Below are 26,941 nucleotides of genomic sequence, written 5' to 3' on the forward strand. Positions count from 1 at the left end.
AAGTGTGTGGGTTGGACAGGAGAGCACAAGTACAGTGTGTTCTCTGGAAGTATGCCACAAACATTTATGTACTGGGTGTACTGTACATGCAATGCACATGTGCTACACGAGCGCACGTGCGCACACACACACACTCGCAGGCAACACACACACAAACGTTTATGTTAATTATTCGGCGTATCATAATTACGCACAGTGTATTTGTGTGCTACCGCAGTTTACTGCACTCAGGGCGTAATTCTCCATGAAACCGCCGAACGACCACCAATGGCGCTGTTGCACTCATCAGGCACCAAATCCTGCCTGAATATACCCCCCCGAGTGAGACGCACGCGCTCAAGATCACGCGGTGACGTCATGTAACTCGCGGTCACCGTCACGCGATTTGCTAATGTCACTTGGGGTGTTGTTTTGACGCCGGTGTGTCTCAGTGACAGTTAATAAGGAACACACATTGCCCGTCAGATTTGCGACGCTGCTCCGCGTCCCGACGACGTCGTTCTTGTCATCCATTATGAACTTCTGTTGCTTTTCATTGCCGTAACTACGGTACGTACTGAACAACGGCTAGCCGGCTATTTAGCGGTCAACAGACTAGTTGAGACAATTAATGTCTCCGACGTTTTCAGATAGCTGCCAGAGAATTATTGACTTGTATGACTTACATTTTGGGTTAGCTAATTGTTTAATTTCATGGGTTGTTTGTTGGACCACAACTTGGCGCTGTACTTTGTAAATTTGTTTTATAAGCCTAATAAGGCCATGTATCTTTGTAAAAAATATATATATGTAATTTCTATTGTACATAAGTTAAAGGAGTGCCAGTAAGGCAACAACTGCTTTTCAAATGATCAGCTATTTTTGAATATAGTTTCTAACCACGACGGATGGCGCATGATGATGACGTTGGCAATCATCATCATCAGTAGTAGTAGTAGTTACATTGGTCAACTTTTTTTTTTTGCATGAACCTTTCTTTAGATGACTAAGTCTGAAGTTGCCTTTATTTTTACCTTCATAATAATCATATTAATAATAATAATACAACAATATATATAGTCAGCAACAGGTGGATTTTTTTCCGAATAGTTACAAATTACAACGCATGATTCAATCCATCCAATTAAGTCAACTGTATTTATAAAGCACTTTCAAACAGCCATCGCTGCATACAAAGTGCTGTACATGGAGCAATTTAACATGCACAATAAACAGTAAGACAAATTGGTAATAAAGGCAGCAATTAATATTATTACTTATGGAGTAACAGTGTTTTTGTCATCATTACTATTATTATATACTTTTAAAATGAATTCTTAAGATTACAACTCACTAATTTTATGTTTAAAAAAAAATCCCACCAAGTATGCAGATTTTATTCTGAAGTCAACAACAACAACAATAATAATAAGTAGTATTAGTATTAGTGGAGTTATTTTAATTATGATTATTAATGTTATCTGCCAATAACCTTGATTCTATTCTGAAGTCATGTGAATTTATGATTAACATTTGTTGTTGTTAATTAGTTGTTATTTTGGTTGTTTTACTCCCCTTACTCTAAAGGAAACAAGTTATTATTATTTAGTTTGAGTTACTTGGGTACAACCGCTTTGACGTTTTTGCTTTTGCCACAGCGCAGCATGGAGAACTCTGAAGGCGGTACGTCGTCGGAGCCCGACAGCGTGACAATTCAACCGACATCCTGCCCAAGCCGAGCGTCCGAGCCGGTGCGGCCCCCCTCGTGGGCCTCCTGCTCGTCCTCCGAGCACCGCGAGCCCAAGAGACGGCGAGAAGCCAAGCAGCAGCAGCAGCAAGAACGGCGGCGACGGCGGCGGGGGGAGGGTCAGGAACAGCTGCTCCGTGAGACGGAGCGCCGGAGGTTGCCGGGCCAACGTGAGCACTCGGAGGCGTGCGGCTCAGTGAGCGACGCAGCGGAAAGTTCGCCTAAGAGGTTTGCTCGGGCCAAATGCCAGCTGGTCGCTCATGCCACTGGCATGGGTGGGTTGACCTGACTTCTTCCTTCTCCCTCTGCAGGAGAGCTCACTTCCTTCATGGACCCTATCCAGCCACTCACTTTGGACCCAAAGCCTGCATTCTTCCTAACCCCACTTCAGTCATGTAAGCGACCGCGTGATTATGCACTGAAAAATGAAAAAGGCCTTTGAATGTACAATACTTGATTCAAATCGGAGGCAAATGACTGAAAATGCTTGAAACTGTCATCATTTCCCCCTCTGCGCCCCGTTTAAGTCGTACTTGTAATACCAGCGTCAAAGAATTGTGTTAATTTCACATTTTCTTTGTCTCTTCTTTCTTCACATACTCGTGAAAATGTGTCGTTGTGTGCTTTCAAACAATTTAATTACATTTTTGTTTTAGTACCCCATTTCTTTTGCACTGAACAGAGAGAAACTTAATTCTGTACGCAAAAAGTCTGTTTGATCATTTTAAACATTACACAGCAAGTGCAGAATTGCATTTTGGACAAGTTATCCATCGATCTATATATCTGTCTTCGATACCTTCCAAAAGTATTGGAAGGGCAAGGTCAATTCCTCCATTTTTGTTGTAGAGCGAGAAATGAATAAGAGACATTCAATATTTCAGCTTTTATTTCATGGCATTTACATTTAGACACATTCAATGACTCAGACTTGCGTTTCAAGCCACCCGCTTTTCAAGTGAGCAAAAGTATTAGAACAGACATCATCAAATGAACTAAAAGTCAATCACATTTCATATTTGGTGACATAACGCAGACTAGCAATCGCTGCATCGACCCAGTCTTAATTTTGAGATTCTTTTCCAGGCCTTTACTGCAGGCCCTTTCAGTTCTTGTTTGTTTGTGGGGATCAACACGCCTACTTGTATTTGCTTGACATCAAATCACTTCGATAAGATTTTCAGGGTGACACGAAAAGATTGAGAGCATTGTCGAAAGAACATCGGGTCTGATTTCATGCGTATGAACTCTTGAGATGCATCAACTGGTGTTCCCTCGCGGTTTAAGTCTGCAAATGTTATCATGTAAACAAAACGCCAGTCGCGATGACGTCGAACCGTCGATCCGAGTCCGCAAATCATGATTCGAATTTTAATTCGCCAACGCCCCCTCGTACGAATGTCACTCCGTCTATCCGTCCGTCCGTCTTATCTCTGTCCCTTTTTCTCTAGCTACAGAATATTTCTATGACACCATCTTTCTCTCTCAATATTTCTTTTTGTTTCTATTTGTATCGCTACCTATCTATCTGATTGACTGAAAATGTAAAAAAAAAAAAAAAAAGTACCAGTACCTTTTTTTTTTCTTTCTGTCGGCACGTTTGCGGCTATGCCTGTGTGTGTGCGCGCGTGTAGACATTGACACTGAAAGACTTGCGTAACCCTGTGAGATAAGATTAAAAAAAAAAAAAACAGGAATACTGTGATTGGTTCTTTTATCTCAGAATGGGAATGGTCACAGAACACATGCTTCTCACCTCATGTCAGTGTGCGCATGCGTTTCCCTCGGAGTGTGTGTGCGAGTTTATCAAAACAATGCCGGTCAGCCGTCGCAGTAAGAAGGAGCGAGAAAAAAGGTAGAAGCAAAATGCAAAAGGGAGCACGTGACGGTAGTTTGTCATTTTGGTGAACTACCGAACGTATCCAAGGATGTTGAACTTTTAACGACCAAGGAATCCTGTCAAGACGGCACTAAGGTCTCATGTGGTTTTGTCAGGCACATCCAGGACCCAGCAAGCCAGCGCCTCACCTGGAACAAACCTCCCGTCAACGTCCTGGTCATCAGGAAAATCAGAGACGAGAGCCTAGCGGAGCCTTTCAAAGAGCTGTGCCGGTTTCTCGTGGAGGTACGCGCACCTCGTGTGTGTGTGTGTCTGTTTGGATGAAAGAACGTGCGTCTGTGTATTTGTGTTGCGTGACTGCTGCCAACAAATGAGCTCTTTGTGTGTATTTGTACTTTGCACAGTGTTAAAGTAAGACATTTACAGCAGTACAAAAATGGGGATGGATTCCGATGCACTACGGCAGTAACAGAAGATCTAATATTAACGTCCTTTCAACACAAAAAGTTGCTCCATACCAGCTTTGTCTGCAAGTATGAATCGCTCCCACAGGGAAACGGGAATTTTGAAATGAAAGGAGTCAAATGGACTTATATGCACACACTTTCACTGTGTTGAGCAAAGGTTTGGATATCTGTGCATTTTATTTCGCAAAACCCCGACCGTGGATGGTCTGACAAGCAATGACTTGTCAGTTACAGAACACGTTGCAAGCGCACGCGGGCAGGTCTAAGTCAAAAGGCCAGGGCCTTTTTTTTTTTTTTTGTGCCAGTCCAGCCCTGCTAGTGTGTGTGTGTTTGTGCGTGCGAATTAGGAGAAGCAAATGATGGTGTACGTGGAGCGGCGGGTGGCTGACGACGGGACGCTTTCCAAAGATGAGAACTTTGGCTCCATCCGAAACCAGCTGTGCACCTTTCGAGAGGGTGAGTGAGCATCAATTGACCCGGGGAGGGAAAAAAATGCTGCTAAACATTCCATATGCATTTTGCAAGAAACACGGGGGGAAAAATGTATTTTGTCCTTTCTCGTTTGCCCACTTTTTACCTCCCGTGTATGTGACATAGTGAACGCATTCTGGAAAACATTTGGCTCGGGTGTAGCTGTACAGATTTGGAAACGATGCTGACATTATATGTAGTCGAGTCTCGAGCTCTCTGTATTTCCCGTATCTTGGTTGAGCAAAAGTTTTGCGCTTCCGTCAACAACGGAGCTATTTCCGTGTTCGTTCACAGAACTTGCCCGGCTGGTGGGTTCTGCTATCGTCTCAATGTGCGCGGCTGGACGTTCACGTAACTTGCGCTGAGATGTGAATGATATTCCGAATGAAAGAGATGTTGAAGTCTTCCGATAAACCCTCATCATTTTGCCCACGACAACCGTGATGCGAAATTCTCAGACCACTTCATCTTTGCTGAACCTGACGTTCCGCCAGGGGTGTGTAGACTTTTTCTCTCCACCGAGCAATCTGGTTTTGTGATCCACCGCAGGCTACGACGACATCTCGGACTGCATCGACCTGATCATCTGCCTGGGCGGAGACGGCACGCTGCTCTACGCTTCTTCTCTCTTCCAGGTAGAGCCGCGTGTCTCTTTGGCGTCTTGTTAGCATGAGCATGCGGGGATCGGTCAAAGTCAGCTCAAACGTCTCTTCGTCCAGGGCAGCGTTCCGCCGGTGATGGCGTTCCACCTGGGCTCTCTGGGCTTCTTGACGCCCTTTAAATTTGAGTCGTACAAGACCGAAGTGGACAAAGTCTTTGAAGGTAGGCGATGCTCAGCAGACACTTGATTAGGTACACCTAACGCCATCTCATACACACACTTACGAACACTTCAACTACAACACACAGGTCATATATTATTGTCGGGACCGAGCCCTGCCACCGGCGAAAATTGGCACGCCCCTGAAACGGTCTGTAATTCTCCATGGATGTCAAAACACGGTGGCAAGAAGAGAACCTTTTCGATTATCAACACCTGATGGCACCAAAGTGCCAGAACGTGCCGGAACGCAATAGCGATGTCACACCAACACACATTTGCGCAGTTTGTGGCACTTGCGTCAGGCGCGTCATTTTCAAACCGTTTGGCGATATGTTCAGGGAACGCGGCCATCACTTTGCGCAGTCGCCTGAAGGTGAAGGTGGTGAAGGAGCTGCTGCCGCCGCAGCAGCGGGAACAGGATCAGGAACCGGAAATCAATGGACTGGTTCCTCACCGCTACACGAGCAGCGACGCAGGCAAGGTCACCCTGCAGCTTCAGGTGAGCTCCTTTCGTCTTCCGTCATTGAAAACGATACAGTGGCCCCTTGAGAGATGGGCGACCGGATTCAAGTTCGGTTTTCCAAGATGCGAATGTGATGTTATTCGCCCAATTTTATTTTTTGCTTTGACAAGCTCGTGTGGATTTGAGCCACAAGCGCCTTCTTCAAATCTACATTGCAACAATTGTTTTGATTTTTAGGTGAAGGCTGGAACAGATTCATGGCATTTCCGTTCATTTCAGTGGGAAGAGATGATTTGCCGTTTTCATGAATGAGCGTCGTCGCGGATTGAATGAAACTTGTATGTCAAGGCACCACCGGCTAAGTCGGAATAATCGCTATAATTCTAAACAAAGAGTGCTATCCTGTAGGGAAAAGGAGAAAAAATAGTGGCGTTGTTGGAGCAAAAACACGACACGTACACACCGTGCAAGATGACAGCGAGAAGTCACTCACATACAGAATATGACGTTAGACAATTGCTTTCGACGCGAGCAAGCCATGGTGTTCATTTCAGTTCTCTGTCCTGCCGCCGTGTATACGTAAAGTGTTCCATTTCTGAAAAAGAGGTCCCGTCATCCCATTTCCTTTTCATCCCCTCCGACTTCCCCGTTGTTGGTTTTTCTTCCTGCCTGTTGCACGTATTTGCAGGCTGCGTTGCCGTGGCGACAGTCATAATAAAGCCGCTTGTGTTGAGCCCGGTTGCCGCGGAGATCGTGGCGTCAACAGCAGAGCCGACGCCAAATGGGTCTTGGATAGAGTCTGCTGACGCACGCACACACGGACGGACGCGACTGCGGTGGATCATTTCCCCCTTTCACCTCCTCCTCTTCCCTGCGTGTCTGATCTCATTGATAGACTGAAGAGGCTGACTGATGATTCTTCCGTCGGCGCCTCAGTCTAACCTCCTCTTGGCGGCGCGCTCGGTCAGCGGCTGACGTCAGCGCATCTGTCAGACGTCGCGAGCGTCTGTCGCGTGGGACGCTCATTTGCATGCGCCGCATGCGGCCTCCTGATCATTTCTTGTTTGGATCTAACGGAGTCCAGCAATCGGTAGTGGCAACAATTTTCACATTTCAGAACGACTGCGGCCGCTTCTAGTTTCTTTTGCTGGATCAAGCGCCCTGCTCATTTCTGTGCTGGCTGAGCGAGAGCCTAGCCAATGACTTTGGGATCCAGAGCAGGAATTGATCAAATTTTGTATCTTTTATTCAAATCAATATTTTTTAGATACAAAACTAGAATATATCTAGAAATTATATTTCATCTTAATGAAAAAAAAAGTCGCCTTTTGTTTCAGGAAAAAGTTTAGAATGTCAATTGTACATCACATTGCATCCTTATGAAGAATAAAGAAAACAAAAAGGTATAGCAATCGGCTGACTAACTATTAATTTATACGTTGAGTGAACGCTGGCGCGTTTTGGCTGCCGCTGCTCAACCCGTATTGTTTTGTGTTTTTTGTTATTGTAAAGTGTCCTTGGGTGTCTTGAAAGGCGCTTATAAATAAAATCTATTATTATTATTATATTATACTCGCATACTGACAACCAGGGTGCTACTGCCACCTAGTGTAGTGAATGTGCAATGAAACGTTATTGTAGTACGGGGGGGGGGGACAGCCGTAAAGCCAAGTGTCTATTAACCGATGTTTGCATGTGTAGGTGCTGAATGAGGTGGTGGTGGACCGCGGGCCTTCATCCTACCTGTCCAACGTGGACCTGTACTTGGACGGACGTCTCATCACCTCCGTGCAAGGCGACGGTGAGGACCCGCGCAAGCCACGTTCTACTCTTCTCGGCCTTTCCAACAAGCGTTAACCCGTGACCGTCCTCCATCAGGCGTGATCGTCTCCACGCCGACGGGCAGCACGGCATACGCGGCGGCGGCGGGGGCGTCCATGATCCATCCCAACGTGCCAGCCATCATGGTGACGCCAATCTGCCCGCATTCGCTCTCCTTCAGGCCCATCGTGGTCCCCGCCGGAGTGGAGCTCATGGTACGGCATTTTCTCTCTCTCTATTATTATTATATTTTTATATGATACTATTTTTTCCCCAGATCACCTTGTCCCCCGACGCCAGGAATACAGCCTGGGTGTCGTTCGATGGCAGGAAGAGACAAGAGATCCAACATGGCGACTGGTACGCCCACTACTTCGAACATTCATGGGTTGTTGGAATTGATTGACTAGTGGGGTTTTTTTTTTTGGACAAATAATGAGATTTGTTTTTACTGTCAAGAATGAAGTCCAATTTTTTCGGGGGTGGTAAAATGCTGGACCAAACCTGGGTCGGCCGTGTCATCGCAATGTTTCCACATGCCCATTTATAATGATCTGCATTGTTTTGTGTGCGTGCGCTTAGCATCAAGATCACCACGTCGTGCTACCCCGTGCCGTCCATCTGCTGCCATGACCTGGTGTACGACTGGTTCGAGAGCCTGGCGCAGTGTCTGCACTGGAACGTGCGCAAGCGACAGACGCGCCTCGCCGAGGCGTCCGACGCGTCAGACACGGACAACTGAACCCGGTTCATGCCGCGCACCCCTTTTCCGCACACTCGCACCCACTCATCGCAGTTCCTGAGCCAGATCCTGTGACGCTACTCCCAGCGGTGTCCCTTTTTTTTTACATTCCACACAGTGTCAAATTAAGAGAAACATTTATGTATATATATTTGTACAAATTATATTTTAGTTCATAGTTATTGAATGTCATATTTACATCTTTTCAAAACGTCACACATCGCCCCGTAAAGCGTTGTTTCCCAACCTTTCTTGAGCCAAGGCACATATTTCACACGGCATGCCACCACCACACACAACACACAGCAAGTATTTACAGGGAATCGCTACTATTTGTTGGATAGGGAGCGCTCAAATAATTGACACCCCTCCAAAAAGGGATTTGTAATTGATGGCGCCAAAGCACATAAAAGTGAGAAGCTCATAAAGTATCAACATCCTGCTTCCAAAGTATATATAATCATGAACCAGTGTTACATAAACTCCTGTATTCAGTAGTTAAATTCTGCAACATAAACAAACCATCTTCACATGAGCTTCATCGGTCATATTTGCTGGCATACGTGCCTAAACAAAAAATTGACGTGATAGCACGCGTGAAATAAACAACTATGCAGACTAGCATTTCACACAAGTATTAAGTCATGAAATTCACCCTTTGCCATTCACACACATAGCGGCGGTACATGTTAGGGAATATTGGCAAATTGTAACTAACTGCAAAGTAGACAACAACAGTTTGTAGCTGCTTTGGAAGAGAAGCAGGAACATACTCTCACGTTTTTCTGCGCACAAGGTGTATTCAATGACCGCCAACAAAATAGGACATTCCAAAAGCATATCATTGGCGTTAGGCTGAAAGCTCCCGTGTCATAATTTGGTCCATTTCATAATTTTCACAATTCTATTCTTTTGGTCAGTCCACGTTGTGTGTGTGCTATTTATACAAATTGCTGACCAATCAAAACAATTTTTGCCTCCTGAAAAGTGATTTTGGCGGTACAAGGATTTGCCTGTTGCCAGTTGAGATGAAAAATACTATCAATGAATTAAAGCTGAAGTAGATTCCACCAGATGGCGCCAAAGTATAATTACCTGTACTTCACTTGCTCCCCCCAAAAATCTGAATAATTTTGAGAATTGGGTCTGCCAAAAAACATGCACATTTGTAATTGCAGAACTGCGAATATGTGAGATTCACACCGTATCCAGGTTCTTTGTACCTTCTGTCATCTAGTGGAAAAACCTTCCTCCTCTATTTGTTCTGCCTGGGATAGACGAGCTAAACGTTTTGTTTGAAGTAAATACTGGTCCAACCAGTCAGGGTGAATCAGTATATTTTGTAGAGCACCGTGGTTGGCAATCACTGATCTGAAAAGTGTCGTGTAGTTTGGAGCCCAAAATGGCGGCTTCAAAACAAAAATAAAGCTGAAACACTTACTGGTGCTTTCTCTGTTTTTATTGCAATAAGATATTTCCAGACATCCATTATTCTTACTGGTTTTATTATTAAATTATACTCCAAAATTGCATGAGAATCGAACGTGAACAACCATACGCAGACAGAGGACACAAGGGAGAGAAAACATTGACTTCTCCGTCATTTTAATATCATATACTACATTGTACAAGAGCAAGTGGAGGGAACACAAATTATGACTATATGAGACAGAAAATGGAAAAAAAAGTGAATGGAATAAATTAACGGGGCAGAAAAAAAGCAGCAGATGGAGATGTTTCTACGGTTATTTTGACATGAAGTTGTATAAAAACTAAACAAACATGGTGGCAGGAAGGGGAATAGTCAAATATATTTAACACCTCCTAATAATAGAGAAGACGCAAAGAAGCAGTTACATGGACTGCAAACACGGTATGCATATTTCAAGCTCATAGATTCAAATATTCCCGAGGAGTAGGAGGGCCACACGAATAACGAAATGAGACCACGACAACTTTTACTTTACATGTGACCACTGAAACGATGATCCTTTCTTCACGGCACTTTGTAAAAATGTGAACTTTGTTCTCCGAATATTTAGCCTTTGTTTTGCAGAAATTGCAGTTTGATTTCTGTGTTATTACAACTTTAATCTTGAACAATTACAACTTTTTGGAAGAGAAAAAAAAATATTCGTGTAAGATTAGGCTTCATTGCAAAGTTGTTGTTTTTTTTTTTGTAACACTGGGACGCCTCCCTGCCCCAAAATATTTTTGGTGGTGTAATTTGGTTCTCTTGTGTGCCCTCCTGCTCCTTGGTAAAATATGATACATTTCAAAATGTGATCCTCCTTAACACTAGCGCACTGTGCTCATTTGTTTGTTGGGTGACATGAGCTGTTTCTCATCACACTTCCTGGTGTTGTTTGGCACCTTTCATTTTGAAAGTTTACTGCCATCCAGTTGACCACGCCCACAAAAAAAAAATCAAGTTCACCGTGGCGAATCTCTGCACGCCTATTTCGGTTCCTTTACAAACAAAACAAATATGAAAAAAAGGTTTGGTCCCTCTCTGTCGCATCAGGCGTGGGCCGTGATGACACCAAAAAAAAAAAAAAAAAGAAGGAAAGAGGCTTCTCTTTTGGACCTTGCCGAGTGGCTGACCTGTTTTTTGGGGGAGGCGGGGGTGAAATTCTGATACATTTCCAGGGGAAGTTAAGAAGGTGAATTTTGGAAATAACGTATTCCAAACTGGAAACTATCCCATGAGAATTGAAGGTAATTTCATAAAGCATTCAAGCGTAAATATAAATGTTGTCATGAGCAGACATGTAAAATAGATAGCTCTCCTTGCCCACATGCGAGGGCATTAAATTACTTTCATTAGCCCCTAACTATATTTAAAGTTCTCTATTAAGAGCAAAACGTACATTTGATAAATTCTTGGTTTATTACCGTTAATTTGCGCGAAAAGTTTCCCATTTGGAAAATCCCAAGAGTTTTGCAACGCGAAGGAGAAATGACGCAGGAAAGGATGGCAGATGAGTTGTGCGGGGCAGACAGTCAGCAGAGCGCGACGGGATTCCTCTTTTGGAGTTTATGATTGAGCCACGTGGATTTGAGTGTCTTTGCGCTCCTCCTCTTTGTCTTCCTCATCTTCATCTTCTTCCGTGTGCTGGTCCAGTTCCTCCCTGGTGATCATCTCAAAGTCGTTGCCGTTGCTGTGTTGCGATCCTTCCTCCTCCTTGCGCTCGCTGTCCGTGTCCGAGCGGCGCTCCTCCTCCTCCTCACCGCTTTTACGCTCCTTGTCGTCCTCTTCGTCCTCCTCCTCGTCCTTCTTCTCGCTATCCGACTTGTTGTCGTCGCTGTCTGACTTGCGGGCCTCGTCCGCGCCGCCGGCGTCCTTGTCCTCTTTGGCCTTCTTGCCGGCGCCGCTGCCTCGCAGGCCTTTGTACTCGTGCGTGTAGAGGGGGCGGAAGGAGTCGATGAAGCCCACGTCGGCCGTCAGGTTGGGTAGGAACCAGAAGTGGTGACGCCCGCCCGTCACCAGCCAGATGAGCAGGAAGAGAATGCAGCGAGCTGAGAGAGCAAACGTCGCCAGGACAGAAAAGCGGTTCAAAAGGTGAGTGGACGCAAGATGTCAAAACCAGACAATGTCAAGTGTTAAATATCTTGTTGGATTTTATACTGCAACAACCCCCCCCCCCCCCCCAAAAACAAATTAAACTACACAGAAATAATATTTTCCTACGGTTTAAAGAAGACAGTATTCTATATTGATACGCTAAGGAAATGTATTTTCAACAGCAGCCCTGCAGTAACTGTTTTCGTACACGTGGGGGCAGCAGAGTCAAGTGCGCATGCTTGCATTTCTCCATTCCAAAGAGGCAAGTTCATTTTGAATTCAGATCCAATTGAAGACCATTTGGTCTCGGTGGGAGGTGTGCCTTCTACCTCGGTGCCACCATGGCAACGCTTATGCAGCGTTGTGGTGCACTTCCACCTCCTTTTCCTTCTTGTTCTAGACCGGTGGCGGCTGGAAAAAGAGAGCGAGGCGAGCGTTCTTACCGATGGCGAGGAGCAGAATGCTGGCCACGAAGCAGCCGGCTGCCACACTCAAGTAGTAGACGCCCACGCGCATCTCTGCAGGCCACAGCGGGAAGAGCGTGGCGGCGATCACGGCAATCACTGTTGACGATGGCGACAACGTGTTCAAAGGTTGGTGGAGACATTTAATGCGTAGAAGAGATGATGAGCACGCGGCGCAAACTGACCCAAGACCAGCCCCATGGCGAATGTTTTGAAGTGAACAGGGTCATAAATCCACACGTAGACCTGAAGAGGGGAGATTATTATTGAAAAAATATTTAGTGAAATGGTCGCCCAGGTGACACACGTCCTTTGACCTCGTTTCCGTCGAGGAAGAGCTGCTCCTCGTGCAGCTCCAGTTTGAACTTCTTCTTCACCTCCTTCTTCTTCTTGGGACTGTCGTCCTGCAACCGTAACACGGACATCGGTCACTGTCGATGACAACTTCAGCGCTGTGCCTTGAGATACGAGCGAGATCAGAATGAATCCATCAAACGTACACTCTTGTCCTTCTTGGCTTCACCAGCATCCGACACCTCCTTCTTCTTGTCTTTGTCCTTCTTCCCCTTTTTGTCTTCCTCCTTGCCACTGTCACCCTTGGACTTCTTGTCCTTCTTGGCGTCTTTCTCAAACTTCTTCTTCATCACTTTGAGCGCTCGGTGGAAGAACTGCTTCTTGAGGAGTCTGAGCAGCCGAGGAAAGGACACAAACGTGTTTTGATTCTACACTCTGCATGCGGTGTGGCTCCTGGCTAGGTGTGGGTACCTATTGCAGTAGTCGAGCACCGAGTCTCTGGTGGTGAAGACCGCTTCCTCGCCCTTCTTGGCCTTGGCCCACTTCGAGTCCAGTAAACAGTCCACCGCCTTGGAAGCTGGCACATGGGAAAAACATTTTCCGGGAAATGCCTTTCTTATGGCCTCCAATTGGCTGAAATATGGCCATTTGGTTTGCTGTCACTGCAGCTTTGAGGATCAATTACCGGTGAAGTAGTCCACTCGCTGGCCCATCATGTTGGTGGACTTTGTAGGACAGTTGAAGCGCATGTACTTGGCCACCGCCTTCTCCTCCTTGGTGGGCTCGCTCACCTCCTGCACGCACACGCGTGCATACACACAACGATGTTCGCTTTTGATCGACAGTGTCAATATTGAGTGTTGTGCGGTTTGAGGGTTACGTTACCGCTCATTACATGCCAACACTACACATTATGTAACTGTATACTTACAAGATGGCTGGAATAGATACCAGAGTTTTTCCTGGCTAAAATTGAGGCAGAGGTGGTAAAACTGTGATCATTCGCGTGTGTGTGTGTGTGGGCGCGCGCGGACTAGCTCAAGCACTTTTAATGACGGGAATGTTATTTTCAGCTTTCTTTAGTCCGTTCTGAAAGCTGACTGATTGTTTTGAGTCAAAATGCGAAACTTGCAAACCTCTGCTTTTAGTTCGCTCTGGTAGAGCTAAATAACCAAAATATTCGCATTATCTATGGCTTCTAAACACTCTTGACGTCAATAGGCTCTTGAATTGATTTGTTGCTGTCATGGCTCGCTTTCTATGTACATATACTGTATATATATATGCATATGTATGTATCTATGTATATGTATGCAAGCAACGGTTGCACTAAATAGCAACGCAGTGCCACATGTTACCTCCTCGCATTATGTAAACACGTCGCGCATTAGAGTCGGGCTGAGGTGGCTTCAGCCATGAAACATCCCAATTGATGAGGCACGCCAGACGGTAAATTGTTCTAGAATGGATTATATATACTGTATGATGACGGTTGGATAAATGTGAGTTTAAGCGAGGAGACAGCGTTTCAAGTCACATTTCAGCCGAGCAGCACGACTCTAATGCACTGTAGTTGTAAAGCAAGCTAACTTAGCCACGTTAGCATCACTTAGCTTCGCCAAGCCGGCAACAGACGGGATTGGAGCGGGCTCGCGAGTCGACCACAGGCGGGCGCACTCCATCGCGCCGCCGGCTGAACTTCTACAACCGTAGAGGAGGGCAAGATAATTATCACACCTGGATCCGTTTCTTGTGTCTTCTGCGCTCCGCCATGATCGCCCACAGCTCAGAATCTGCCGAGCCAGAGCTCGCGTCAAGTATCGCGAGACTACGAACGCGAACGCCAACTTGGTGGAGGAAATGTACTTTTTGTATACGTGCTAAACAGTGCATGTTACAGTTCAAATTATGACATAAAATGAATTAAATAAATATCAAAGAGAAAATCGTTAAAAAATCATTAATTCACTCTGATTTTGAGTATTCTTTTTGAAATCAAATATATAGCATAGCATCTATACTAGTTAAGCACGGTAGCGCTGAAGTAGCTAACGTGCACCAAGCAACATTTACAGTATGCTTTTTTTCCCCTCTCACCATGTTTTTGTGAAATCCAGTTAAGGGTCGAGGGGTGCCGGAACGGATTAATGGTAATTCCATTCAAGTTAATGATTAAAGATAATTTGTGATATGCGTCATTTTAGTTATGAGTGTTGTAATGCAACAATTAAACTCATACTATATCTCAAGGCAATACTGTAATTATATTTTTCTAACACCTGGAATGAGCCAAAATGGTGTCTTTCTATAATAACAATAAATCAGCCTAAGTGAACATCATTGCTTCCAACGTAAAGGACAAAACAGACACACTTTATTTACAATCCATTCAAACCAATAAAAAAGTGGTGTCAAATTCCAATGACACTGCATAAATAAATCCAGTAGATCAATCACTCCGGCAGGAGAACTTTTCAGCTTGCCTATTTGTGTGACTTTTTCGCATATACCCCACAAACACGGACACGCGCAACATTGTCAAGTGACGTGGTTGCAGTCGTTGCTCCACGTGACATATGTTCATCTTCAACCACTGCTGCCAGAGTGTTCACATGGGCTCAGCGGTTAACTCTTTAGCACGCGGGGAGCAGTTGTCCAGCTCGCAGAGGTGCTCTGTGGGTTTGAGGATGTCGGCGGCCTCCCGGGGACTGGATGCCATCATCATCATCTCCTCGCCGTTGCAGTTCACCGGGGAGCCCGGCTCTGACGAATGGTCCCCGGGCTTGTCGGGGGCTGCCTGCAGGGGGCCGGCGGGGTGCGGGAGGTTCATCATGTACAGCATGCTGCCCATGCGCCTCGACACCTGTTGGGTGAGAGAGCGTGTTTGTTCACAAGCTGGATTGATTAGTTGTTTCTATTTGTAGCCGACTGTTGTGCGACTTGTTTTGTAATTCTTTCCAGGACAAGGAATCGCATCGAAGTGGTCCTGAACGTTGCACCCAGCTATCCCACAAAGAAAGGTAATAAAACTGTTTTCCAGCCATTTTTTGGTTGATTATGCTCATGTTACTTTTAAAAAATTGCATGATGATTCATTTCCACCTGTTAAATGGAGTGCACGAGAGACACTACATGATGCCATATCCATGCCATGAAATTACCTGAGAGCGTATTTTGAGAGCTGGCCCAAGTTTAAGGCCCAGTGTGTCCAGCAAATGTTCCTCCGAGAGGAGGGGCAGCGTCTCACCGTCAATCATGTGGTCTTTAAACGTCTGCACAATCAAACGCGTTTCTCTGGTCAGCGTGACACAATTGAATGGAAAAGACGGCAACGCAAAGCGAGACGCCCACCTGAGCGTACTCCGAACAGGAGGGAATGCTGTTGATGAAGTTATAAACATCGTTGGCGCTCCATTTCCTGATGTCCTCGGACACCTCATCTCCATTTAGGAAGACGTTAGGTGGACCTGAACAGCGATAAGTTTCAGTCACAAACGACACCAAAACGTAAACTGTGGCCACAATAATGGAAATATTGTCATGCCCCCCCCCCCCCCCCCTCCCCAAACGCACCTGGTGGTAGAAAGCCATTCCCGGCAACGGGGAACATGTAAGGCATGCCCCCTGGGGGATACATGAACTTCTCCGGGAAGGTGGCACACTGGCTCGGAGCCTCCTTTTCGTTGGCTCCACTGTTGCTGGATTCCACACGTTGGTCCGGAGCGCCGCCCTTACGCGGACCCACCTCGCCCTCCTTGTAGCATTTGCTGCCTCCCGCGGCCGCTTCAGAATCCACTTTGGCCGGGTGGTGCGCCTTGCCGACGGAGCACTCGTCTCCCGCCTCCCCCTTCACCTCCACCTCTTTCTCTTCCCCTCCGGAGGCGCCCCCCGGACTCCGCTCCACGCATTTGTCCTCGGCCGGGCCCTTGACATGATGCTCGGCGCTCTTGTGGGCCGCGGGCCGCCTGGCCGCCCGGCGGCCCCGCTCCCTGTGCAGCGTGCCGAGAGGGGGGTAAGGGTTGGAAGTCATGAGGATGCTGTTCGAGTGGAGTTCGTCCAGGGTGGGCCGGTGGACGAAGACGTCGTGGCCATCTGGCATGCGCTGGCGACCTCTGAAGGTCATGGGGTTGGAAGGGTAGGACATGGGGTTCTCTATGCCCATCAGACCCTTTTGGTGGGCGTTCTCCAGCTCTTTCTGATGCAGGATGGCATTCATCTCCATTCTGAACACAAGATGAAGATAGAAGACACTTTTGGACCTCTTTTTCACAAGGTGTTTGGTCTTGGCCGTCCGACGGGTACTCGGATTAACATCCGCTAATCGACGGAGTTGACTGTCCCGACGAGACGGGCAGCCGCCCCGTGACAACCCACGGACCAGACCCAGATCTGAAGACGCCTCCGTATGAATCTGGGCTGCTTCTTGCCAAAGAGTACGCTGTTCCTTGGTTTTTATCCAACAGTCTCTTTGAGACTTCGGTTATTGAGCATACACTCACCTGGCCATGTTTTGCTTGTGAATGAGCTCCTGTCGCCGGGCGGCCGTTTCCATGGGCTCTGAGGGCAGGAAGCCGTAGCCAGCTGAAGCCAAGGGAAACGTCACACTCTTTACCTTAGGAATACACTTCAACTGACTGGAAACGGTGTGTGTGTGTGTGTGTGTTTGTGTTCATACCGTACCCACTCCTGGAAAGGTTCTTCCCGGGAGGACGCCGGCGTGCGGTGCCAGAGGAGGGCCCAGGTGAGGTCCCATGTGCATCTGCCTTCCGTCCGGAGCTACCATCTCAGCCGGCGGGACTAACTCCCTGAGAGAGGAGGTAGGTTCATTTTTTACTATCTGGCGAAAAAAGTGATCAGGTCGTCCGAATCTTAGCGGCAGCCTCCCCAACCTTTCCATGAATCGTGGTTCAAACGGGGTCGGGACACCCTGTAACCTCTGCTGGCTCTGGGTGAGGATCTGTGGCGTCATGGCCATTTGGTTCCTCATCATGATCTCCTGCCTCTGTCTCAGCTCTTCAACACACAAACACACATTAGGTCACCAGAATTCCATTTCAAAAACCAAAACTTCTTTTCTTACCGTTTGCCGACATGCCGTTGACCAGGCGGTACCAGTGCTTCTCATCCAAAGCTCCTTGCTCTCCCAGTGCCGTCATCTTCCTCAGCTGCTCGCGAGGGGTCATCTTACGCTCCTCCAGCCGCCACGAGGATGCTGGAGAAAATGCAAGACAAACCACAAAAGAGGGTTGAAAATTAGGATTATGGAAAAATAATGCACCGATGAGTATCGTATTATGAATACCTTTTGACCAAAAAAAGGTTTTCAGGTATGTGGAAATGCAAACGTTGCAACGTTTACATTTCCACGTTCTTCCTCTGCATAGCGTTCTTCTTATTTACATTTTGATGTTTTTAATGTCAGACTTTTTCCATACCGTTGTATTTTGTTAGCAGTAGCAGAGACGGCAATTATCCAGCGAGGTGGGCGGTATGAGACGTGAGATAATGACTCACTACGGTCCGGCCATAAGTGCGAGCTCGCACCGATTCACCCGTTTGCGAATCAGCTTGCGCCGTCTTATTGCCACCCCGAAGTGAGTTATTCTGTCAGCCTAACTGCCCTACTGAAAAATTTCCGGCTTCCTCTGAAAGCAAGTTTGATATTGTGCATGCACATCCGAAATAGTCTTTTTATATCCATCCATCAGACACCACTGCCACCCCATTCAAAGCATGCAGCAATTTACGCCACTCAGCGTTTCACTCTTTTGCCTCTTTGTCTTACTGCTGATCTAATAAGCATTCATCTTCCATCTCCTCAATCCCCACTCAGCCTTATAAACTCAAATTCATTAGTGTAAGAATGGCGTTCTAAAATAGTGCTGACACTCATTCACTGCCAATGACGGCTATAGAAGTCAAAAGGTCCGTTGTTTTTCCGTGGGCTGGCAGGGAATGAGTTTTGCAATCAACGTGATAGGAATATCGTAATCCACACTCAGTCTTTAAATTTACCCACTTACATCATGTATATTTACCGTTGTGTCATGCTGCCCCTCTGCCCCCTAACCTTGTGTATGATGACAGCCTCTCAAGTTCCCTCTGAAAGCATCTTATCTGAGCCTTGTAATCCCCCAGGTAGTCCTGGAACAGTCTGCTAGCTACATCTGCTGACCCTATCGCTCTACCCACCCCCTCCAACCCCTTCCCCACGCTCATCCCAATTCCATCTCCACCTTCCTTCCCCGTGCCGCCCCCACCCAAGTCTCCCACACTTCCCCCAGGATCCTATTAGCTAAGTTGTGGCTATAAAGCACTTTAACGGGATGTGTCGGAGGTAATCCTCACGTTTAGAGTTTTACCCCCAGCAAACCTTGCCTGTAAGCATCCCGGACAATACACCCTGAGTGCTAAGCCTATTAGCCTCCATTAGCATCCAGGTTGGCCTAAAAACACCTCGGGGGTAAATATGGGGGGACACAATCGGTTTATGTAGTGCTATGTGGGCACCGCAACACACCTGCGTCCCTTTTTTTCCTCGCCATCGTCAAAGACATACCGCATGTAGTCGGTAATGTTATTTCATGTGCAGTCAATACCTAAGTGAGGCGCTGTGAGGAAACGCATTTCGCTTGTTGAAGGCTTATTGGATTACCTTGAGAGTTAAACATTCAAGTTGTGTTAAGCTTGCCACATTTGGTCAACGGCAATGGAAAAAAATCAATACGAATGCCAACAAATGACTGTTTCATGAACCCACGGGCGATCACGGCGAGAGGTGCTTTTAATTCCGGTTCAGTGGAAGTTCAGAACATACGGGGGATTATTTAGGGTCGTTTCAATAGTGGTGTTGTTGAAATGGCAATGATGTCAATTTTCACACATCATGAATGCCAACAAAATAAATCAAAATCTGATTCATAAATGACATTTCATAATATTATTCGGACATTTACTTTTAGAGTCAGAAATAATCAACGAAAAGATAAACTAGAATATAAAAACAAGAGTAATAATAATCCTTGTTCAATAACAGTATTTTGAAAATGACTTCATGCACGTGTCTGTTATGCTATTTTGTCAAAAGCAGCGAAAAATTTCATGAGCAAGTATATATAAAATAGGAATGCTACGACATGTTGGATAATATTGTTTTGAACTTATTTAAATCATTTAAAGTGCACACACATTTAAACAAAAATGCATCCTATTTTCATCTTTTTTTTTCCAAACTCAGAGTGTCATAGCAATCTTAAAAGGCAGCGGGGAGTTCAGAACAGGACAGTACTTGTTGTTGCCTAGTAATGAACCAAGTCATTCATGTATTAATGTTGAGTAAATTCACAGGCTACGGCGCTGTCAATTCATTCTCAATGCTGCCATGGAAACAGGAGGCAGAAACATTTCGAGAGCAATTCTCGCCCCCTGTCAGAAACATTATTTTAGAAAGAGAATACCCAAATGAAAGGTGAGCGCTCAAAGTATTTGGGCGACAGGCGGCTGCCTAATGCGCAGGGGGGGCTGGACTCCTTGGGATTTACCGTTGCAAACGTAATCCCATTACAAGAATGAATTAAAGAGAAAAATTGCTGACGATTTAGCTGCAGCTTAGAGGAGGTCATATCAGACATTGTCTCGCCCCTTCTTATTCTCTACGATGCGCACGCACGCTAAAGCTTGGCATACTCTCAGTTACACATGGACAATTCCATTATACGCGGCTTGTCAGTGGTAAGCACTGACTGAACAATTAAAGCGGTGGCTAGGTAAACAATATGGCAAACCCTCCATCATGTGGTCACTTGTCTGACACATTGAAAATACATAAATGTACTGTGCACATCGGAAAAAAAAGAAATCAAATTTTCATTGAATTTTGATATTGGGTTGGGAGAAATCAACATGCTTCTGGAGGCTTTCTTTTGGCCATTTGGAATTTGGACTCATGTTAAAGATACCAAAGGTTACATTGCCCTCAAAAATTATTTAAAAAATAAAGAAATTATGGAAAAGAAAGGCACCTCCCCAAAACTTTATATATACAGTATATAAAACATTATATCAATATATCATATATATAATCAAATCTTTTTTTCTTCATATGCTGATTGGCTGGGAGTAGTCACACGGTTATCCTGCGCGGATAGACTGAAGTTGAAGTTAGCAAATATGGTAGCCCTCCCTCGTAAAGCTTCATTTCATGAAATGGACGCTGACGCTGTTTAAACTTAACGTTGTACAGCATCCTGTCATGTGATTACTTCAACGAATCTGTCAGGACTCACCTTGAAAATCCAGCGAGGGGGATCTTCGTTTCAGTTGAGAATGAATTAAAGAAAAAAAATCAATAAAATATGTCAGCGAGTAAGGCCTCGAGCATCCGACAGGAAGCGTCCCGTCCCGCGCGTCAAGTCTTTCCCGGGCCTCCCGCCACACCGACAAACTGCCTGCCAGCCTAACTGCCTTAACTAAAAAAGACCTTTTAAATACCGATTGCTTTCATCTCCATTAGCGGGCCTTATCCGCCGCGGTAAGCCCTCCCTCGTCCTGACATCACCGTGATCTCCCCCGTCCAATTGCCCGGGTGCACCTTGCAAAAAAAAAACTCATGTGTAATTACTGAAGCAGCACTGCTCCTTAAGCGTTAAACCTCTTTGGACGTTTACCTCACTAATCCCTTGTTAGCACTTTAGGCCATAGTTAAGACACCTAAATGCTTAGCTCCCTTTTTGCACCAGCAAAATAAGCAAAGACCTCCCGCTCAGAGGCCTGATGCCGCAACGCTTGGAAAATCCTTCCATAAGTCTTATTTGTGCCTTTTTTTTTTCTCTCTCTCTCCCCTTGGAGTGTTGCTCTCACTGGGGTGCCGGCGTCTTCACCCAAACATGCTCGGTGGTCATTTGTTTGCGTTCCATCTAAATTGTCTGGATCAACCACTCAGACCTCCTAAGCTGACAGTTTGTGCTCACCGGCCGCTTACTCGCGGGGGTCTGCGCTTTGAGGCATGTTGACCCGTACCCGCAGTACACGGTCAAGATGGACCAATGAAGGAGCGTGACGAGACCCAATAGGCTGCAGTGGCTTGATGAAGTCATTCGCTTCTTTCATACAGAGTGTTGAAAGAAGCGAATGACAAATTTGAAAACAAAAAAATGAAGATATCTCCAAAAACTGATATGCTTGAAAAAAAGTCTTTTTTATAAAGTCTGAGTTCAAAATATGTTTCGGGACATATCAACCCCTCTCACTTATTGAAGGCTAGTGAGGTGATTAACATTTTCCCACTTTGCTGGGTCGTGGGTGAAAGGCAAAGGCGGATAAATACTCAACCTGCCGTTACGCCAATTTTGCAAAAACCCTGCGTGAAGACGGCTAATGCCTGAATCGTATCTTAGCCTTTTTTTTTTTTTTTAAACATGGCTTCCGCAAAATTGGCCGAACAGTAGAGGATGCATTTGTTTGCCTTTGCCTTTCACACGGAATGAAGACATGCTACTAACAGCCTCACTAGCATTCAATAATTGATCGGTCTGCACGGGATAGATGAAAACATTCGCGTCTTTCACGGAAATTCTGCTGAATTAGGGCATCAGAGGCATCTCGGTAGAGTCCGTTTTTATTGGCCTGTGCCTTTCACGCAGTACCCATCGTAAACCCTTTCTCACACAGAAATCGGAAAGGCATCAAATCAGAATTGATCAGGAAATGGGAGCCAATTACAAGCATTATTAGTGCCGTTTTGCGCTCTAAGAGGCCTAATAAAGGACTTTGGAATTAAGCATTAGGACTTCAAAACTTCTAAACTGGTCATTTAGGAATCTGTGGGTCACATAAGCTTTTTATGGGGGATTTCTGTCCATCTTGTTTGTACGCAGCATTATAGAGTCACAGCGAGGCAAAGGGATCACGGCGGGTTTAACCTCCCCGGCTATAAAGTGACAAACAAGACACTCTTTCTGCTTGGTCCTCTTCTAATTACAGCTACAATCTGCCATCCGGACGTTTCACACTGCGACCTAATCCTGCTCAAGTGGAAGCATTACGTCTTGCTCAAATCTTGTTTAGGTCTTGACTGTGAGCTTATTGTTTAGGTTGAATAATCCCAAAAATAAGCCTCCAATCTGAGTGGCGGCACATGCAGGAACATGCTGTTGTCATCAAAATATAGCAGGAAACGCTGCCGAAGGTTGAGGACGATTAGCTTCACTGTGCTTGACGAACGAGGAGAGTGATAGACTACAAAATGGCCGCCTAGCTAGATGCTGTATTTTGTCAGAAGAATGCCCTTTTTTTTTTTGGAATAGCCATCTCCTTCTGGAACATGTTCCCTCCAGAAATTCTTCAAGTTTTGTAAGTGAAGCCCAGGAAGAATAGTCTCGGCACTGGTAGACCCAAACTAAAAGTCCGGAGACCCCGTGCCTGAAAAGACGCATGAATTCTGCTTTTTTTGTTTTGAAGTGGACACTTTAGAGAGATTTTCACCATTTCCAGGGTCCTTCAAAAGCGGTCTTGTGCTTGAGATTTTGTCCACACGCTACAAAAGTTGAGCTACGTATCAAAAAATGTAGTTAAAAAAAAGCAAAACTTGAGCTTTCAGAGAAATGTCTGCATGTGTGGCACAACAGCGGCCCAATCAAGGTTGTTTTCTAACATGTGCTGGTATGTCCCCCATGACTCCAATTTGATAATAGTTGACTTCAAGTCTGAAATAAAGTGAAGGCCCGAGCACAAAGGCACCATTGATGACGCAGAAGCGCACTGTGAACCAAATCTCATTCGCTGTCACACTTCTGTCTGACCACCTCTGAGGTAAGAACTCACTCTTTACCTGTTCATAATTTGCTTTTGTCATGAACAAAATTACGCACACAAACTAGCCTACGTTTATTTATAAATGATATTCTTGTGAATTGCATGTCTTGCCATCCATTTCCTTGACGGAAAAGCAAAAAAGCGCTTTGAGTGATCAACACGATGATGGCAAAAATGAGAAAAAACACGAGTGAAGATGACTGCCACTTGTTTTTCATCATTCATCTTGTTTTGTGAAGCTAACTTAATCGAAACAAAATCAAAGTTAAATGTTTATTACGCCTCAACGATACTTATAACACACAGACGTTGAGAATTTTGGCCACGTTTTCACTTGAGGCAGAAAATCCAAACTAGAAAGACGAGGGCTGCAGATGACCGCAACCTATTTTACTCGGCATATTGTCTTGTTTCAATCAATGTCTCAATGTACCGATATGGTGTGATTTGTTTTGATTCGGCAAAATCCATTTTAAGCAAATTTATAAGCGGTCATTGTAATTATGATCCTCTCTCTCCTTTATGGATGAATCACAAATGTTGAGTGCATTACAAATAATCAATTCCAAGCATCTGACTGTTAAATGGCCCAAATTGTTCACATGTCTGGTTTAATCGCAAAATTGTTCACCTCTGTCAGGTATCAAAGGTGAAGCTCGCCATGAAGCTGTTTTGGGCACTGATGGCATTCATTTTGCCTCTCGTCAGAGCTCAGGTGCCTCACTGGGGTCCATGTCCAGAACCCGATGTTCAACCCGCCTTCAACCTCAAACAGGTTATCTATCTCGCTATCTAGTTATCCAGCTCGCTCTCTAGCTCGGTGGCTAGCATCTCTCTCGCCTCTTAAGCCCTGACATATAATGCTATCCTCTCAGAGGAGGGAAACATCTAAAACATACAGAATAGGGACCCTTGAAGACCGTAGTTGCCCACCTCTGCTTTTGATTGTCTAATATTTATGAAGGGGTTTTCTATGCAATTTTTTTACTGTCATAAGGAGTAGCATCTTTTCAAAATGTCACAAAGAGGAAGGAAACCACCGGCGTCGAGGTCATGCTCAGGTTGTGAACTTCTTTAGGCAGCATATACAAACCTCCCTCCACATTGATGCGATGAATCAACTATCAACTCCATCCAATGAAAACAATGATTGTTACGCCTGTTACAGTTCATGGGGAGGTGGTTTGAAATCGCCAGGCTGCCGACGCAGTTCGAGAGGGGCCGCTGCATCGAGACCAATTTTACATTCAGAGGAGACAAATCCATTCGAGTGGTCAGCTCGGAAATACTGTGAGTGAAAAAAAAAATGGTGATTGTGATGATGAAAGTACCTGACATACAAAAAGCGTTGTCTTGAGCCACAGGAAAGGAGAGGTGAGGAAAATCGAAGGAACCGGTGTCATTGAGGATCTGAAGAATCCTGCCAAACTTGGAATTAGCTACTCATACGGTGAGCTTTAGGGAATCTTTTATAGCCCCTTTTTTAACACATGCCCTGTTGACAGGCTCACGGTTGTCACCGTTTCAGAACTCCTTGAGCATCAGTTACTTGAACACAAATGGTGCTGCAACTCATGTAGATAGACAATATCACCCTACCAATTGTCATTCAATTTAATTGTTATTATTCCAAAAAAAAAAAAAGGAATGTATGCAGTACAATTTTGTGGAGTCAAATTTTGTTTTCTGGGGTGGAGGCTGCAAGGGAAAAGTGGTATTTCCATTCATTTTGATAGAGAAGTATGATTTGAAAAATGAGCGTTTTGTGGAACATTTTGAATTTATACCTCAAGGTACTATTGCATTCGTACATGCATCTTTTACCCATCAGTGCTGCCGTTTTCCCCCTACTGGATCCTGTCCACTGACTACGTGAACACGGCGCTGGTGTACTCCTGCACGGACATCCTGCGTCTCTTCCACCTGGACTTTGCCTGGGTCTTGAGCCGCACGCGCAACCTGCCCCAGTCAACTATTGACGGCGCCAAGGAGACTTTCGCCAACAACAACATCGACGTGATTCGCATGATTGACACCAAGCAGCAGGGCTGCGACAAAGACGCGCCCTGGAGTGATGACCGGCTCTTATAAAAAAAAAATCAATAAAAATTAATGCAATATAGCCACATGGTTGCACTGAACCACTGCTTCCGTTTCAACAACAAAAGAAACACGATAGTTTAACCCCAAACTCAGGTAAGAGTGCTGGTTTTATATTGTTGCTTCTCTGCAATCTACTGAACTAGTTATTTTGTCATCTGCCACATGCTTAGAGCCTAAACCAGTGACACAAAGCTGTAAATTACAACAAATAAACATTTGAAATTCAATTCATGTGATCTCTTGTTAGTTTTTGGAATGCATGAAGGGTGAAGTTTCGGGTCGTCACAGAAAACAAACAATTCATTGCGTAACGGGTTATCGGACCACAACAAAGATGACATTTTGTGTTTGTGGAGACTGAAAGGCTTGATTTAAATACACAAGGTATCATTCTCTTTGTTTTATGTTTAGTCTGACATTAAACTTCAACTGGGAGTGGCAATAAACAACTTGAAATGTCTTTTGTCACAAGCCAACACAACAATAAAAAAATAAAATGGCCAAATTGACGGCTTGTATCTTGACAAACATGTTAATCGGGTCACTGGCATCTTGAGACGCCACCGGATGCCTTTTTGGCCTTGGTTCCATACTCCCTGTATATGAATCAAGTCTCATAAAAAAAAAAAAACGAGGATGCAATTAGGTCTGGTTGTTTGATTTGTCCGCCTCAGGACCGAGATCACACCACATGAAGATGTTTAAAGAGTGTGTCAAAGGAGGAGGGCGATGCATGAAATTCGACAATGGGACCCCATCGAAACAGACTGTGAATGCCTCAAGATATTTGACAAGATTATAAACATTTATTTAGCTTTATTTTTTTTCACATTCATTTAGCTCTATCTTTTTGACACCAGCCTTAGTATTTTTCTGACACAACTCATCCAATAGAAAGGGAGCAGCGGAGCTAAGATGCTATGTTGCTGCTTTATGAACCAATGGTCTGCCTGTCTGAGACGTGAACTCTTCTCTGCGTGGCTCTAATGTCACATTCATAGTTTTTGCTTTTTGCAGATTTCGAGGACCTGTTCTTTGACGATAACATCCAGCGACAGACCGCGATGGATCCTACGAGTCCCACCGTCCGCGCCTCCAGACTGAACATTCTTTCAGGTAAGAAGCAGACCTGCCATTTCGCTTCCATGTCTTAATGACATACAATCTTCTTTCCTTGCTTTTTAAACCTCAGCCTGCAGATGTTGTGGGATTCTGAACATCACAAAGATTCTTTTCGCCAGCACGGAGTAACACCTGGCTAGTAATTATACATATGATGAACTCCCGTAAACGTGTTGGCGTGTTAACTGCCGGGTTGCATCCAGAATTTAGGATTGCATTGTGACAATT

General features: G+C 45.2%; 4 protein-coding genes across 6 annotated transcripts; 2 read left to right on the forward strand and 2 right to left on the reverse strand.

Moving 5' to 3' along the window:
* The first annotated feature begins 338 nt into the window (after nucleotides 1-338).
* nadkb (NAD kinase b) lies at nucleotides 339-9,793 on the forward strand. 2 transcript variants are annotated; one of them, XM_086128779.1, is made up of 12 exons: nucleotides 339-549; nucleotides 1,638-1,954; nucleotides 2,038-2,121; nucleotides 3,722-3,851; nucleotides 4,381-4,489; nucleotides 5,054-5,139; nucleotides 5,224-5,326; nucleotides 5,666-5,826; nucleotides 7,492-7,591; nucleotides 7,669-7,826; nucleotides 7,889-7,971; nucleotides 8,194-9,793. In XM_086128779.1, exons 2-12 carry the CDS (start codon nucleotides 1,644-1,646, stop codon nucleotides 8,351-8,353), a joined length of 1,485 nt encoding a protein of 494 aa, XP_085984905.1. In that variant the 5' UTR covers nucleotides 339-549; nucleotides 1,638-1,643; the 3' UTR covers nucleotides 8,354-9,793. The 2 variants fall into 2 exon arrangements, with proteins under 2 accessions (XP_085984905.1, XP_085984906.1); XM_086128780.1 differs by having other exon boundaries at nucleotides 1,643-1,954.
* A 1-nt stretch (nucleotide 9,794) lies between these two features.
* sec62 (SEC62 homolog, preprotein translocation factor) lies at nucleotides 9,795-14,492 on the reverse strand. The gene is made up of 8 exons (XM_086128782.1): nucleotides 14,414-14,492; nucleotides 13,362-13,470; nucleotides 13,148-13,253; nucleotides 12,883-13,066; nucleotides 12,700-12,786; nucleotides 12,568-12,628; nucleotides 12,362-12,481; nucleotides 9,795-11,872 (listed from the first exon to the last, which is right to left on the reverse strand). The coding sequence occupies exons 1-8, from the start codon at nucleotides 14,447-14,449 to the stop codon at nucleotides 11,391-11,393; spliced, it is 1,185 nt and encodes a 394-aa protein (XP_085984908.1). The 5' UTR covers nucleotides 14,450-14,492; the 3' UTR covers nucleotides 9,795-11,390.
* A 536-nt stretch (nucleotides 14,493-15,028) lies between these two features.
* Nucleotides 15,029-21,274, reverse strand: samd7 (sterile alpha motif domain containing 7). The gene is made up of 9 exons (XM_086130047.1): nucleotides 20,962-21,274; nucleotides 17,757-17,888; nucleotides 17,566-17,689; nucleotides 17,357-17,481; nucleotides 17,176-17,257; nucleotides 16,250-16,899; nucleotides 16,028-16,143; nucleotides 15,838-15,948; nucleotides 15,029-15,539 (listed from the first exon to the last, which is right to left on the reverse strand). Exons 2-9 carry the CDS (start codon nucleotides 17,857-17,859, stop codon nucleotides 15,285-15,287), a joined length of 1,566 nt encoding a protein of 521 aa, XP_085986173.1. The 5' UTR covers nucleotides 17,860-17,888; nucleotides 20,962-21,274; the 3' UTR covers nucleotides 15,029-15,284.
* On the forward strand, nucleotides 15,416-25,818 carry LOC147195329 (apolipoprotein D-like). Of its 2 annotated transcripts, XM_086130049.1 has the most exons (8): nucleotides 15,416-15,546; nucleotides 15,638-15,696; nucleotides 17,371-17,493; nucleotides 23,368-23,485; nucleotides 24,129-24,263; nucleotides 24,657-24,778; nucleotides 24,853-24,938; nucleotides 25,320-25,818. In XM_086130049.1, exons 5-8 carry the CDS (start codon nucleotides 24,150-24,152, stop codon nucleotides 25,577-25,579), a joined length of 582 nt encoding a protein of 193 aa, XP_085986175.1. In that variant the 5' UTR covers nucleotides 15,416-15,546; nucleotides 15,638-15,696; nucleotides 17,371-17,493; nucleotides 23,368-23,485; nucleotides 24,129-24,149; the 3' UTR covers nucleotides 25,580-25,818. The 2 variants fall into 2 exon arrangements, with proteins under 2 accessions (XP_085986175.1, XP_085986176.1); XM_086130050.1 differs by lacking the exons at nucleotides 15,416-15,546; nucleotides 15,638-15,696 and having other exon boundaries at nucleotides 17,346-17,493.
* The last annotated feature ends 1,123 nt before the right edge of the window (nucleotides 25,819-26,941 follow it).

This window comes from Hippocampus guttulatus, chromosome 14 (assembly GCF_054856545.1).
Source record: "Hippocampus guttulatus isolate MCC_2025c chromosome 14, RoL_Hgut_1.0, whole genome shotgun sequence".
Taxonomy (NCBI): Eukaryota; Metazoa; Chordata; class Actinopteri; order Syngnathiformes; family Syngnathidae; genus Hippocampus; species Hippocampus guttulatus.